The sequence below is a fragment of the Phallusia mammillata genome, chromosome 8 (assembly GCF_965637545.1).
Source record: "Phallusia mammillata chromosome 8, kaPhaMamm4.hap1.1, whole genome shotgun sequence".
NCBI classification, from domain to species: Eukaryota; Metazoa; Chordata; class Ascidiacea; order Phlebobranchia; family Ascidiidae; genus Phallusia; species Phallusia mammillata.
Window position 1 is genome coordinate 13,699,380 of NC_137259.1, and position 14,011 is coordinate 13,713,390.

The 14,011-nt window shown below is 37.2% G+C and overlaps 1 protein-coding gene across 1 annotated transcript in view; it reads left to right on the top strand.

Moving 5' to 3' along the window:
• LOC145204215 (low-density lipoprotein receptor-related protein 2-like) overlaps positions 1–12,849 on the top strand; it is an 85,006-nt gene extending 72,157 nt beyond the window's left edge. Inside the window, exons 78-101 of the mRNA XM_080076691.1 lie at positions 3–126; positions 616–737; positions 968–1,016; positions 1,506–1,595; positions 2,291–2,437; positions 2,688–2,779; positions 3,148–3,319; positions 3,681–3,742; positions 4,087–4,258; positions 4,830–4,930; positions 5,283–5,401; positions 5,831–5,987; positions 6,511–6,684; positions 7,155–7,305; positions 7,719–7,844; positions 8,463–8,600; positions 8,924–9,006; positions 9,325–9,504; positions 9,974–10,205; positions 10,817–10,902; positions 11,013–11,097; positions 11,490–11,649; positions 12,263–12,307; positions 12,552–12,849. Coding sequence (XP_079932817.1) covers positions 3–126; positions 616–737; positions 968–1,016; positions 1,506–1,595; positions 2,291–2,437; positions 2,688–2,779; positions 3,148–3,319; positions 3,681–3,742; positions 4,087–4,258; positions 4,830–4,930; positions 5,283–5,401; positions 5,831–5,987; positions 6,511–6,684; positions 7,155–7,305; positions 7,719–7,844; positions 8,463–8,600; positions 8,924–9,006; positions 9,325–9,504; positions 9,974–10,205; positions 10,817–10,902; positions 11,013–11,097; positions 11,490–11,649; positions 12,263–12,307; positions 12,552–12,692 — 3,008 coding nt within the window. The 3' untranslated portion in view covers positions 12,693–12,849. The remainder of the gene's footprint in view (positions 1–2; positions 127–615; positions 738–967; positions 1,017–1,505; positions 1,596–2,290; positions 2,438–2,687; positions 2,780–3,147; positions 3,320–3,680; positions 3,743–4,086; positions 4,259–4,829; positions 4,931–5,282; positions 5,402–5,830; positions 5,988–6,510; positions 6,685–7,154; positions 7,306–7,718; positions 7,845–8,462; positions 8,601–8,923; positions 9,007–9,324; positions 9,505–9,973; positions 10,206–10,816; positions 10,903–11,012; positions 11,098–11,489; positions 11,650–12,262; positions 12,308–12,551) is intronic.
• The last annotated feature ends 1,162 nt before the right edge of the window (positions 12,850–14,011 follow it).

Genomic DNA, 14,011 nt, shown 5'->3' on the forward strand with positions numbered 1-14,011 from the left:
AGAGGACTATCCGTGCCTTAGCAGCCAGTTTAAATGCGACAACGGCAATTGTCTCAACGAAGGTCGTGTGTGTGATGGCACTGATGACTGCGGCGACAATAGCGATGAAGAAACCACCATGTGCCAGTAAGTGTTAAATCACTGTTATCCTTGACCTAACATATTTCACTAAATACTTGACTCACCTCACAACAACTTGTTCACATGCCTAGTGATTTGCTGGAGCAGTTTTGCACTGATATAGGACCACCTGCTTCGGTCGCTGAATCCTCGTAATTCAGTAAACTGGACGTTCTTTCGAATACTGTTATCTGTAATATTAACCTACAACAATAAACAGGCCCACAAGTAGAAATTGAAGAAATGATGTAATGGAAGGTGCAATTCGTTGCAACAATGGCAATAGAACAGGGACTGATTCCCATAATCAATTTACCAGGATTTATAAGGCTTTGTAACACGTTTATGGGTAAAAATCTATCTCCAAGCGTTTGTAAGTTTTATGAGGAATCCATTGTGAGAAATGGCCCGGAATTTCTACTCGTTATCAAGATCAAGATCTCAGAAATTGCAGGAAAAGGAAACGTATCTGAAACAAGTCTTCTTGTTCCACAGAGCCCGTACCTGCCCGCCATTACACTTTCAGTGCGACAATGGTCATTGCATCCCGAAAAACTGGTACTGTGATATGGACGACGACTGTGGAGATGGGTCGGATGAGCCTAAAGATATCTGCTGTGAGTTTTTCGTAAAATCGGATCATTGCAATCTGATGCTACCAGCGCGTATTTGTATTTTTTGTCATGTGTCTATGATAAGAAAGAAACTATTAGGTCCTTAACAAGCATGTTTTTTTTTAAATCGCCAGTTGTACCATTAAAAAATCTGGTTGATTTTAAACCACTACTGTTTGTGTAAACTTGCCATTATTTATTTTTTATTCCAGTTTAATAAATGCTTGTTACAGATACTCTAACTTGCGACGACACGGAATTTTCGTGCAAGAACAACTACAGGTAATTGGCTAAACCTGTTTGAAAATAATTTGTCCAAAGGGCTTACGAAAGTAGTAAAGTTCGGTTAAGCCAGTGGTTCCTAACCTGGGTTAGCTCGAACCCCAGTCGCTAAAAATAGCAATTTTTATTGAGTAGATGGCAAAACATTAGAAGATTGTTACTAGGTCATATTTGACGTAACAAAGAACACTGTGCACATTGTTCGTAAGCAGCAAAACAACGAATCTTTGTTGGCAGCAAAAACGTATGGTCAAAAGCAAAAAATGAGTTAGAAACCTAGGATGTAACTTGTTGGGGGTCGATAAAAGGCTGAAGAATGTCACAGGTGTTCAGCCGTGATACAAAGGTTAAGAACCACAGAGTTAAGCATTTTTAACGATTTAAATTTAAAACTGATCTTCACAACAAGTTAAAAATGTCGACAGATGTAACCATTGTATCGCGCATTGCGCTCGCGTATACTTAGTAATGGTTTATATTGTTTGATAGATGTGTTCCTACCTGGACCCTGTGTAACGGAAATGACGACTGTTACGATGGAAGTGACGAAGCGTCTTGCCCTGAAATGACTTGTCATCCGTAAGTTTGTCAAAACTCACCAACAAAATGCTATATTTCATGCAGGGTACAACATAATATGTAAACAAGCTATTGCTGCCAGGCATAGTATCAAGTTTATAGAGCTCTTCTGGCAAATGTATTTTTATTCCGACGTTTCGACGTCCTATACAGGTCGTCTTCATCAGGGTAAATTATTCTGAATGCGGAATAAAAATACATTTGCCAGAAGAGCTATAGAAACTTGATAATATGTAAACCTTATTTGTAGTGACTTTTTTGTTCCGGCTTTAATGTGAATTTCTCAATTCTCTTGCAAACTCTTTAGCAGATTTTGAAGATTTTGTTTACCCCAATTATTTATCTTACTAATTTCGTATATTTTACAAATACATGTCACATTATCTCTTTTTAAGGATTAAGGTAGTCCCGGTTGGGACCCTCTGGTCCAATACTTGATATTAAAGCACAAATTTGTGCAAAAATAGTTATAATTATGTTTTTGCTAACTTCTCTTTTATACATAAAAAATTACTTACGAAGCTAAAAAAAACGCATACACCTTTGAACTCACCAATAAAGGTATTCTTAGCAAAAAAATCTGAGCCAGTATATTTGTGTAAAACATAATGACGTTTGGACAAGTGCTGTTGTCATCACGAGAATAGTGTACTAAAGGTATTCTTGTTCTTGACTTCGTTTTACTTTTCCCTTAGCACTGGAGATTTCCGTTGCAACAACCACAATTGCATCCCACTGCGATGGAGATGTGATGGTTACAATGATTGCGGCGATAACTCAGACGAGATCGGTTGCGTTCCTCGGGAATGTACTGAAAGCGAGTTTCAATGCGACAACCTGAAGTAAGAGTCAAGAGAAATGAACTATTCAACTGACTTTAATATAGGACAAGCAGTTACCTCCAAAATGATTTGTTTCGCCAACACGATTTGTTTTCTATTTGCCAGCGATTTTCTTTCCCACCTTAAGATATCGTTTCGTAGATTTATATAAGGTGTGAGTTGTCATAGCGCCATGTTATATCTCTGCTTGAAATGATTTATCGTCAGACGTTCAATAACACTGAAGTCACGAAAGGTTTATGTTCTATAGTTGTATTCCTGGAGCATGGAGGTGTAACCACTACGACAACTGTGGCGACAATTCGGATGAAGTGGGTTGTCCAGCGATTCCCTGTCCAGAAGGTTTGTTATAGCCTGATATATCGAATTACTGTATTAAGCGTAAACCCAAATTGATCCTTTGCAAGGCTTTAAACAAGATGTTTAAGTTTCTTTGCCTTGACAAGCCGTTTTTGTGTAAATATGATTGATTACATTTTTTGGGGGGCATAAACAGATTGAACTAACATGCACCAAACCAGTGATGTTCAAAAATATCCAATAACTGCATTTACAAAAAAGACATATAGTCGCCAATTTTAGTTCAGTTTATTTGATTATGAAAAAAAATGCTTAACTCATTATGGTGATACCAAAGAATGTAAACGTTCCATGGTAAAATATGTTATTTCAAATTAAAAACACGTTGTACTTTCTAAACTACATGTTAGGCACATTCAACTGTACATCTGGTCATTGCGTCCCATCTGATGTGGTTTGCGATGGTTCAAGAGATTGTTTGGATGCAAGCGACGAGGCAAAATGCGAACCCAGATTCCCTGATGGAAAGTACTGTCCACCAAATCTGTTTGAATGCAACAACCATGTTTGTGTTAGCAACCAGTAAGTGCTTAAAAACGGGGAAAAATTGTTTGTGGTTGGCAAAAACGTCACTTGCTGATTTCATCACGAAACATGCACACTTCTGTTACTTATCTGTAAATGGTATTTTTTAAACAACTTGGCTAACCTCTGGACTCAATTAAACCAGGGCATTTCAACCTTTTTTCTACGCGACTTACAAAAATGCACACTAATTTTGTAACAAAAAGCGTATTCTTGGGCGCTATTGAAAATCCCCCTCATTCAAATAAACGCAATTGTGGGCAAGTTGAAACAGCATCCTCTTTGACCTATTACGCATGCATATGGCGTTTTTACCAATTTTTTTCATTTTATACGAACTATGTGTTCTGCTTTTCAGCCTTCGTTGCGACGGTATCAACGATTGTGGCGACCAAAGTGACGAAACACCTGCTGTTTGTGGTAAGTACAATTCGCGTTACCAAGATATGTACATTTATTTATTTTAATATCTGTCTTTCTAAGTTAGCTTTTTTGTGAATTGGTATGGAAGTGTACAGATTTAATTACCAAATTGATATGCAGGCGAATCTGGTTTACAACATAACCAATTGCCTAAGCTTTTTATGCAAGTTACTGGATTAGACGAATATCCAGGCAATTTTCTCAACAAATGACTTAGAATTTACGATCCATATGCAATTAGACAGATTATGCGATTAACTGGATTCGTTTGTTTTGCATTTTTATGCAGCTACATGTTAAAGGCACTAACAAAGTTTCATAAAAACCCTTTTTTGTCAAAGAACAAATCGAGTGCGAACTTCCTTATTTCCGTTGCACGAGTTCCCGAATTTGTTTATTCGGCTCCAAAGTTTGCGATGGAATTGACGATTGCACGCGAGATGGTGGTGCCGTTGACGGAAGTGACGAAGCGATCGAATTGTGCCATGCCCCTACACCTGACTACCAGTGCAGGTTTGAATAATTAGAAATACTTAACAAGAAACAATCAAGCCATAATATTTGTAAAAAATATGGTTTCGGCAATTCTTATCCAATTTCCGAAAAATCAGATATTTCGAAACGGTATGTGTTTTGTTTCAAAGTAAATGGCTTGTAAATTGTTTACCTACATAAATGTTGGAAAAAACTACAAATACAATCGATGTAATGTGTTCAAATGAACCAAACACTCTGTGTTATGTCATTTGTGCGAAGTGTTTAAATTATGCACACAGTATAGCCAATTCAAAGTGTGCTGCAAAATATATTAAAAGTTTTGTACTGGTAGAAAGGTTTCGTATGTTCCAAAACTAGTGAAAACCTTAATAATAAAATAAAGGTTGACACAAGGCGACGAAAAACAAAAACGTTCATAAAAAAATACATTTTCCCATTCTCAGTACTGTCCATATATAGTGCTATGAGCACTAAGCAATATAAGATATACATACAACACGTGTGCATTTCTTAGATTTGTTTATACTGCGATTAGATTATATTCTGTATGTTCCACTTTGTACTTACATCATGGTTTTGATTTCAGTGCCGGACAATACAAATGTTTCAACAACAAATGTATTGACGAGATGCAAGTTTGTGACGATTTTGACAATTGTGGAGACCGAAGCGACGAAGATGGCTGTCGTAAGTGTTAATAATTAGGGTACCCTTTTTAAGCAAAAAAAAAAACGCTGTAAAATGCAAACATTGAAGCTCCTTTATAGATAAAAAGTGTCATCCGCTTAGCGGTTGGACGTTGTCAATGATTTCTTTCCAATTCTGTCGGTTCGAGCAGCATCGAATTAACTCTGCTAGTAATGTACATTGCATGTTTTATTCGCTCGTATTACAGTATTTGCCTCCCTGTTGATCTCTTGGCATAGGGTCGTGAAAATAAAATATAAAACTACTGACTGTTAAAACCACTATAAACTGTTGAAAACACCTATGGTGCAACACATCTCTTTCGTAAAGATAGTTAATGTTTGTTTTACAGACAAAGGAGACACAGATTACACCTGCGACATGATGCCATGTGAACAAAACTGCAGTAACATTCCATCACAAGGATCTAGACCTGGATATTATTTATGCTCCTGCAAAGACGGCTACAGGGTATCTTTGTTGCTTTTAAATTTTCCTGAAAAATACAGTTTTCACTGATGAGCTGACCGTCATGAAATTGCCGAGATTTAGCACATAAAATCGTTGTTTTGGCCAGTTTTAGTAGTTGCAAATGAGCACCATTATTTGTGGATTTAGTGTGACTGTTTATAGCAAACTGACAGTACAACATTTTGCCAAATATATTACCGGTAACATTATTACAAAAACAGAATAAACAAAGCCCCTGAACATTTCCAATCTAATAGCCCAATTAAACCTGTTGGAAAAGAAATTTAAACCTTTAAATTTGCTTTAAAAAGGGGACATATTGGGCTCCACGATGTAGTGTGCTATATGCAGTGGCCAAAGTGTAACTGTGATCAAAAAAAACTAATACTATATCGTTGGTTATGGTTGCATATCATTGTTTGTGCTTAGGTTGATGCTGCTGACAGTCACGCGTGTAAGGACGTTGATGAGTGTATTCAGAACTGGGCAAGTTGTGCACAGATCTGCAATAACTTGAAAGGCTCATTTGAATGTTCGTGTGTCGATGGATACGAAGACAGTGGACTTAACGAGTGCTCAGCGCAAGGTATACAAGAATATGATTGATTTCATGATAAAACTCCATTAGGCAACCGATGCCAATAGTTTAACATGTTATGTTCTTTTTGTGCCATTCTCTTTTGATTTGTTGGTTTCTAGAATACAAATAAATACTAATTATGCAGCAAAACACAGATAAGTTGGCTTATTTGTCATGGTACTGACTACAAACTACCTTTATTTGTGTGGTTGTTGAATTCCTTCAAAATTTTAGTTCTAAGCAAAGATACAATCATATACTACTGTACACAAAATTTTGGCCCCTATTTGATTTATAGTTAACTGGCTTTGTTTTAGCCACAGTGTAAAAATCTTGAACACTTGGTGGCGGAAAGTGGACAACACACTCGTTGCTTCACTTTATTTCTTTGCCAAATTGGGCAGGAACTTGACTGAATGGTCTAGCACGCCTGACCCATATACAGACATAAAAAAATAAATATTTCTTTGCCAAAACTTCTAATGCTTTAAAAAACGTCAATGTTTTCAACGTTAAATCTCAATCATAGGTACCTCTGTGCTGTTTGTATCCGACGGCTTGTTTTTGAAAACGTACGACCCCGCAATGGACGTCGAAGGTCAGATTATTGACAAACAAGTGAGGATGAGCGCATTGGATTACGCTTATGCACCAGACAACAGCAGCATAGTTTTGTGGACTGACACGTCAAGTTCTTCGTCAGGTATAGGCTTTCAAAAAATCATGAAAAAGTGAAAAGCTGTCCTACCGTAATTTACTAGATTCGATTTGAAAAGCGGACCAATAAATCCGAAAAGTCCTAATATTAATTACTTTGACCTAATACTGACTAGTATGAAATAAGTTATTGCTCCCAGGCATAATGTATAAACGAGTATTGCCTTCATACAGTTTTAAGTAATCGACGTTTCGACGTCCCATACAAGACGCTTTCATCAGGATTGGACGTCGAAACGTCGATTATTTGCAATCAAATTGACTAATATTGTTTACATCGAAGGGTATAATAATTTGTTTTATTGCTGCATGATTTTGCAACACCAAATTTATAGGCAAGTTTTTCCATGCAAACATATCGTTAGCGTTCTTAAAGACACTTCACTTGTCATTAATGAGCGTTCTAGCTGCCTTGGTCGCTAAAACCTTGACAATTATTTCCAATTAACTGCGCAGGAACTGTCAATACACGAGCATCAGGTCCAACGATTTACCGCAGTGCAGTTCCATACCTTGATTCAGTCTCAAGCAACCTGGGTATGCCTCAAGCTCTAAACATCGAAGGCCTGAAAGAACCAAACGGCCTCGCTGTTGATTGGGTGACTGGGTAAGTAAGGTGGAAATTAACTACAATTGCTGTTGCGTGGCTCCTTACGAACGATGGACTTTAATAAACTGTTAGGTGTTTTACAGAATTAAGTGGCAAACATAGGTACAGATTGTTAGTTGTACCGAAATGTATGACAGAAATATATCAAAACGCTTATGATCTAAAAGCAAATATATATATACATATATATAGGAATACGTGATAAAATAATTAAGTATTATAACTAAATGGTATGACTTTAGATTAGATAAAACTGTCAAAACCTTGCATGTTAAGTTATCTTTATCAATTATTTATATTGATTGTTGTGGCCAAAAATTTAGAATTTTGCATTTTTATTTAACGTAAAAACAACTACTCCAATGTTATTGTGAAGTAACAAAGCTACTTTGCCATATTCGTATGTTTAGTGTGCTGTACTGGACCGATGCCACAGCCGGTCAGATTGCAGTTTCTACATTAGATGGGCGATACAGAAAGACTATCGTGGATTCACTGAACGTGCCACATGCCATTGTTGTAAACCCTAAAAGAGGGTAAGTTAAACTAGAGTGGATTTTCTAAGTTGAACATAAATACATGTCTAGGATCAACCCTAAAGCTTTCATGCCAACTAGCGATAACGGCACACTCATAAAAGAACCATAGTACGCCAGGCCTAAATAAAGGCGTTGAACCGAAACTAGTCGGGCTTACAAACATTCCATATGGCAAGGAATAAACTAGAAAAAGACTTCTGCCGTGGCTCCGAATCCCACCGCAGGATAGATTTTTATTCCTAATACGGGAATGCCTGGGAGACCATCTCGATTCGGTACATTTTGCCTGGCGAATTATATGTGTATATATTTCATCTAATTTTTCTTGGGAATCTTGAACAAAATACTAAAATGGAACATTGCTTCAAACGTAGAACCGAGAAAGTTAACTCACTCAAAATTAAAACAGATAATGATGCAAAGGGGTTAAGGTGTTGTTACGCCTCCATTGATAGAAATGAAACAAAGTGCAAATCAACAAATTTAATACAGGGTGCTGTTTTGCCTTTGGGTCCAAAGTGAGTTATCAATAGTTAAATGTGACATACCACCAATATTTGGTTCATTGTCACCATCACGCATTTTTTAGATGAAAAAATAACGCATATATTTTAGAATCATGTTTTGGTCAACTGTGGGATCAGATCCTGGAATATTCCGTGCTCATATGGACGGAACGAGCGTTAAGCAATTGAGTGGTTTTGTGGTCGACTACCCGACTGGTCTCGCAATCGACTATTACCACTACGAACGGTAGGTGTTGGGTAAATCATGTGAATTTTTTTGACTTACAAAAAGGAAATAAAAGGATAGCTGATTAGAAAACGTCCGAGAGAGCTTCACGGAAATGACATGTTTAAAGCTTAAACTTCATGATAAATGGTTTCATTTTCGTCTTTTAGGATACAAAACACTATAAATATTTCAACTACCCAGTACCTAAAATCATAACAATAATACAACAAACAAACTGTTTTCTGATGCGTGCGTAAACACTTAACCTCATAGGCAAAATTCTCGCAAAAATCTCAATTTGAATTTTCTGAAAAGTTACCATGTTTATTATTGTGTTTTAGACTTTATATCAGCGATGAACGTGCTGATATGATTCTGACAACAGATCGACATGGTGGTGATCCACAATTCGTTGTCCGTGGAAGTAAGTGTAAATTTTTATTTCGAATTGAAACAATTGTCGCTAATTGCATATGCAACTAACTGGAATATGCGATTAACCAGAAGTATGTACCAGTAAAATGATATACCACATAACACGTTTTAAGGGTAACAATGTTAGGGTTATCGTTTTGCATTAGAAAAGGAACAATCATTACATACCGAATTCAACCTTTATATCCAGCATAAGGTAACAATAATAAACCAATTAGTTTATGGGCACATTGCTTTGTTGTTTTCCAAATAAGCCTGTTATTTTACTTAACTGTTACTAATATACAACTTGCTTTGATTTTTGCAGATCTTAGAAATCCACGTTCTATCGACATTTTCGAAAACAATTTGTATTGGACGTCGAAGATTGATGGTGCTGTCTACCGACAAGATAAACTTGGCCGTGGAGCAAGAACGCCTGTTCAATCCGGATTTTATGACCCATCTGATGTCAAGGTCTTCCATCCGTCACGATACGACAGATCAAGTAAGTTTATGCTGACTTATTAGGTGCTTTGTTTGGAAAAAGCTTGTTAGGTTTAATGTTGGATGCGGTGTTTACTGTACCCGCTAAAAATCTAAATAGCTGTGTGATAGAAATAGGCTAGACTAGACGCTCTCTGTTAACAGTTTACCCTGGAAACAAAACGCATAATTTAGAACAAGCTAGGCACTTTATAGACCTTAATTGTTGTTTTTTACACTACTTTTTGCCATATCTGGCTTTAAAACGAAAGGGTACAGTCACTTTTTGAATTTTGTAGCACATTTTCAGAAATTTAAATGTTGTTTCAAGCATTTCGCCTGCACAAATAGTTTAATAAGTAAATTTGCTCATAGGCTTCAAACAAACAATATAAATATCAAGGACCTATGGAGTGCGTGAAATTCCAACATCAATAAAATCTTTGTTTACAGTCTATGATCTATAACACATTTATTATTTTCATTAACAGTTCCTCAGCGTTGCAAGACTTACGCAAACGGCGACAGTTCATCATGCAGTCACTTGTGCTTGTTAAGACCCAACAGTTATTCGTGTGCATGTCCTGACGGCGACTCATTCCAACCCAACAGCGCCTCCCAGTGCCAGGGTGCGCATAAGATTTCTCTTCCCCTACCTCAAGTTTGCCAGTGTCGCAACGGTGCCACTTGTTCTTACGACGAAACCTCAACTCCGATATGCAAGTAAGATTCAAATCAATGTGCGGTTTGGGACAAAGCTTGAAATCACCTATTTGTTTCTCTTTAACGGTAACCTAGCTAATAGTTTGTTAGCTACAAAAGGCCCAAAGTGTAGGTCTTTGTTACAATTATTATTTCATTTTTTGGTGCCTATGGAGTTGCTGAAATACTTAAATCTTCCATAGCTTGGCGTACATGGATTTATTTGCAAATGTACGGTTATCGTTGGTCTTATTTTAATGAGTATATATTAATAGTTGCTGCTTAATTTTTAATCCAGGGGTCGGTAACTTATTTGTTACGTCGAAATAACAATTATGTCAGCATTTTTTATTGTAATAGTAGTTTTTGCCAGCTAATTTGAAACGCGATTAGAAAGCAGATCGATTCTGTTACGTGTAGACTGTTGTTTTTTCGCGTATTTAACTTATGACAACCAAAAAAATAATGATTTTTATCTTATCAAACTGTACTGAAATGTGATCTCGAAACATTAACTTGGCGTGTCATAAAAAAAGCTTGCGTGCCAGACATTGCTGTCCTCTTTCTTATTTAAAGCATGTAATCTTTACATTGTAAAGGCTTCACAGTTCACGGTATGTTTTTACGTGCAGTTGTCCACCAGATTATTTTGGCACTTTTTGTGAGAACAAAGGGGTAATCCCCACCGGGGGAAGCGGAAGCGATTTGAGCCAAGGAGGTAAAATAATGTGACATAAAATAAAAGAGAAATGCAGTTTGTATTTGAAAAATAAAATTAAAACCTTAATGAGCATTGCTTTTCTTGACAACTTATTCATTTTTTACAAGCTATCGCCGGAATCATCATAGGAGTTATCGCAGTTATTATTCTCGCTGCTGTTGCATTCTACACCATGAGATCAAAGAAATCTGGGTAATAAGAAAAATACTATGTTAACAATCTTACATTTTGCGGCAATACATTACAACTTTTGATACTTTGTAGCCAGAACACTTACAAGTTTAATTTAGCATGAGTTAGTAGTAAGTCATTTGCCAGACTTGGTTTATTGGTTGATATAATGAATGCCTATTACTATTAATGGATGCATTTTATCTGACAAATAAGGGAATGAGTTAAATTGAGTTTATTTTTTGCTTGATTGTGAAAGGCAACATAGCGTCACAATGGCACTAAACAACCACCAAGCCGGACATAACCGGACTACGAGTTATGAATCAATGTGCACTATTTCATTACGAAACAGGTCTTTAACTCATGAAAATATTGTACTGGTTTGTTAACGCATGTTTATATATGAACAGATCTTCTATGTGTCCCTCCGTCTCTGTTCCGTCATACAGTTTTAACAAAAGCTCATCGGCATCCAGCGCATTCGATAATCCAGTCGCTTATAATGCGAAAATGGATGCTGCTGACAATCCGGACAACCTGACCAGCGGCAACGAATACGCAACTGTCAATGTTCGTCATTTTATCTATTTTATTGTTTATTTTAAACGTTATTTTCCCCGTCAAGGGTTGATCTTAAAATTATTTTAACAAGATACTTTTCAAGTCCATGTTTGTTGGTTACAGGAACGCTCAGAGAATAATACAAGTAATTTTTTAGAAAGAGATTTCTATGTGTACAAACTAGAGATGTGCCAAAACTGCAAATGTTCTGTTTGGTCGAACACCGAGCATCTCGCTTTAATGCTCGGTACTCGGCCGAGCACGCTCGGTGCATTATGACGTCACAAAAAAACCCTTTTCTACGTTTTAGCTCTACAAGGCATCTTACGTCACCGGCGGTGTTTTATTAAGCTGTACATGCCCATAAACTACGCGCTTTTCCACCATCTAGTGCGTTTGAAAAATCATTCGTTTTTGTTCATAGACACCCTTTAGAACACTAGTTACATAGGTTAGCAGGGCATGAATATGCAAATTTAACGCCCGGGTCAGTTTGTGCAACTGCTCGGCCGAGCACCGAGCATTAAAAACAGCGATGCTCGGTACCGAGTACTCGGGTTCTGGCTCGGCTCGGCCCATCCCTAGTACAAACCGTTGATTAATCTGCAAATTTTGCTTGCAGGTTGGCGGAACCAGATCCTTTGAAAACCCTGGGTATAGCTCCGTGGTAAGTCATTGTCAACTAATGCCCCATGATACCAACGTTTGTTTAGTAAACATTCAGCTTATTGCTGTTAAACGTGTATTTTTATAAAGCAGCAAAGGTGTTTTCAATAAGATTCAATAATTAGCTGTGTTCTTTTATTTTCAACAATTCTTTACGATAAAAAATGAGATTTGACTTTTTTTCTCATTCTGTGTGTACATTTACACTGCTACTCTGTGCTTTTATGGCGAATTTTATTTCGTAGAGAAAACCACCAGCGGGCGTTAAAGATACGTCGGATCTCCATGCAATGAAAGCTGGTTACAGCAACCCGAGTTATAAGGGACATCGCAGTGGAGACGGTGCTGAGTTAGTTGGCAACGAACATGGCGACTCGACCGCTTAGCTAAATAGGATGGACTTGAACCTTACTACAACGACCACGACTTACGTTTTGTTTTACTTTTTTGTTTTATTTTACTTGTAATTCCTTTTACTTTTTAATGCCTGCCAATCAACCTGCATTCGAGCCTTTTGTTTGCAAATACAACAAGCAAGCTCAGGTGGTGTTATATGCTTCTCGGGTCTGACAGATTTTGAATGTTAGCACCAGGCATTGAGAGTGATGCATTACCAATAAAACAACTAATAAGATGAATGTAGCTGAGCAAGGTTAAAAGTTTAAAGGCTTAGTTACTGGGAAAAGGCCCATTGATGCTGGCCAGCCTTGTTTCGTGTTGTATTATCTTAATTCATCAAGACACATTTTTTAGTTAATAATATTGCTAGTCCAAGCTACGTTTAGAATTAGGAGCAAACAATTAAGGCACAGATTGGAAAAGCTGGTTTGGTCCTCAGTTTGTTTTTGCAGCAGCATAAATGGAGAGTAGAATTTGTTCCTTTACGTCTTGTCGTTTTGTTTCTATAATCTACTTTGTCAAGAAATTGCAACATTTCCACTGTGGCAGGGGCGAAAGTTCCTGATATCGCTACCCTCTTGGGGTTTGATTTGTAAACCAGGAGTTAGCATATTTTACCAGACAACTGTTTTAACAGGTGCTCAAATTACTGCAACTGTAGCTTTTAAATAACAGGTGCTTTGTCAGTTAATTTGATCAAATTCGTTTGCTCAGAAGACCGAAACGCTGTAGCTTACAGGATGTCAAGTTTTCAAACAAAAGTCTAAAAATCATTTTTTATAGACTCTGTGAAACTGATAAGTTTTGATCCAGCTGAATTTTTTTAACTTAGCTGTTCTAAAATTTGAAACCCCGTGTAACTTGGGTGTTCTAAATATCTTGTTACGCTTGAATGCACAATGCCTTTGCCATGAACGGCAATGGAAATGTCTTGAATTTGCTGATTTTTCGAATTCGCATTGCGCTTGAAAGAAAAAATCAACGCCCGAGCGCTTCGTGCCGAGGGAAAATCGGCGTGGCGCGCCCTTCAAATCTCACCGGTTTCAAGTGCTGTTACCTTACCACTGCACAGCATGACTTGTAGTAGGGTGCGCCTTTACAGGCCTCATTTCACCTGTTTAAAGGACTGGAGATTTCCAAACGCTAGTGGTATACAAATCACGACCCGTAAAGTATATTCTCAGGGTAGGTTTAAGAAACATATTATAAGTTTGTACGCGGCTACATTACAGATATTAGCCAGTGTTTGTGTTGATGAAGGTTTGGCAGATACTGAGAATATCATTCTTTGTTTAAACAGATGTTT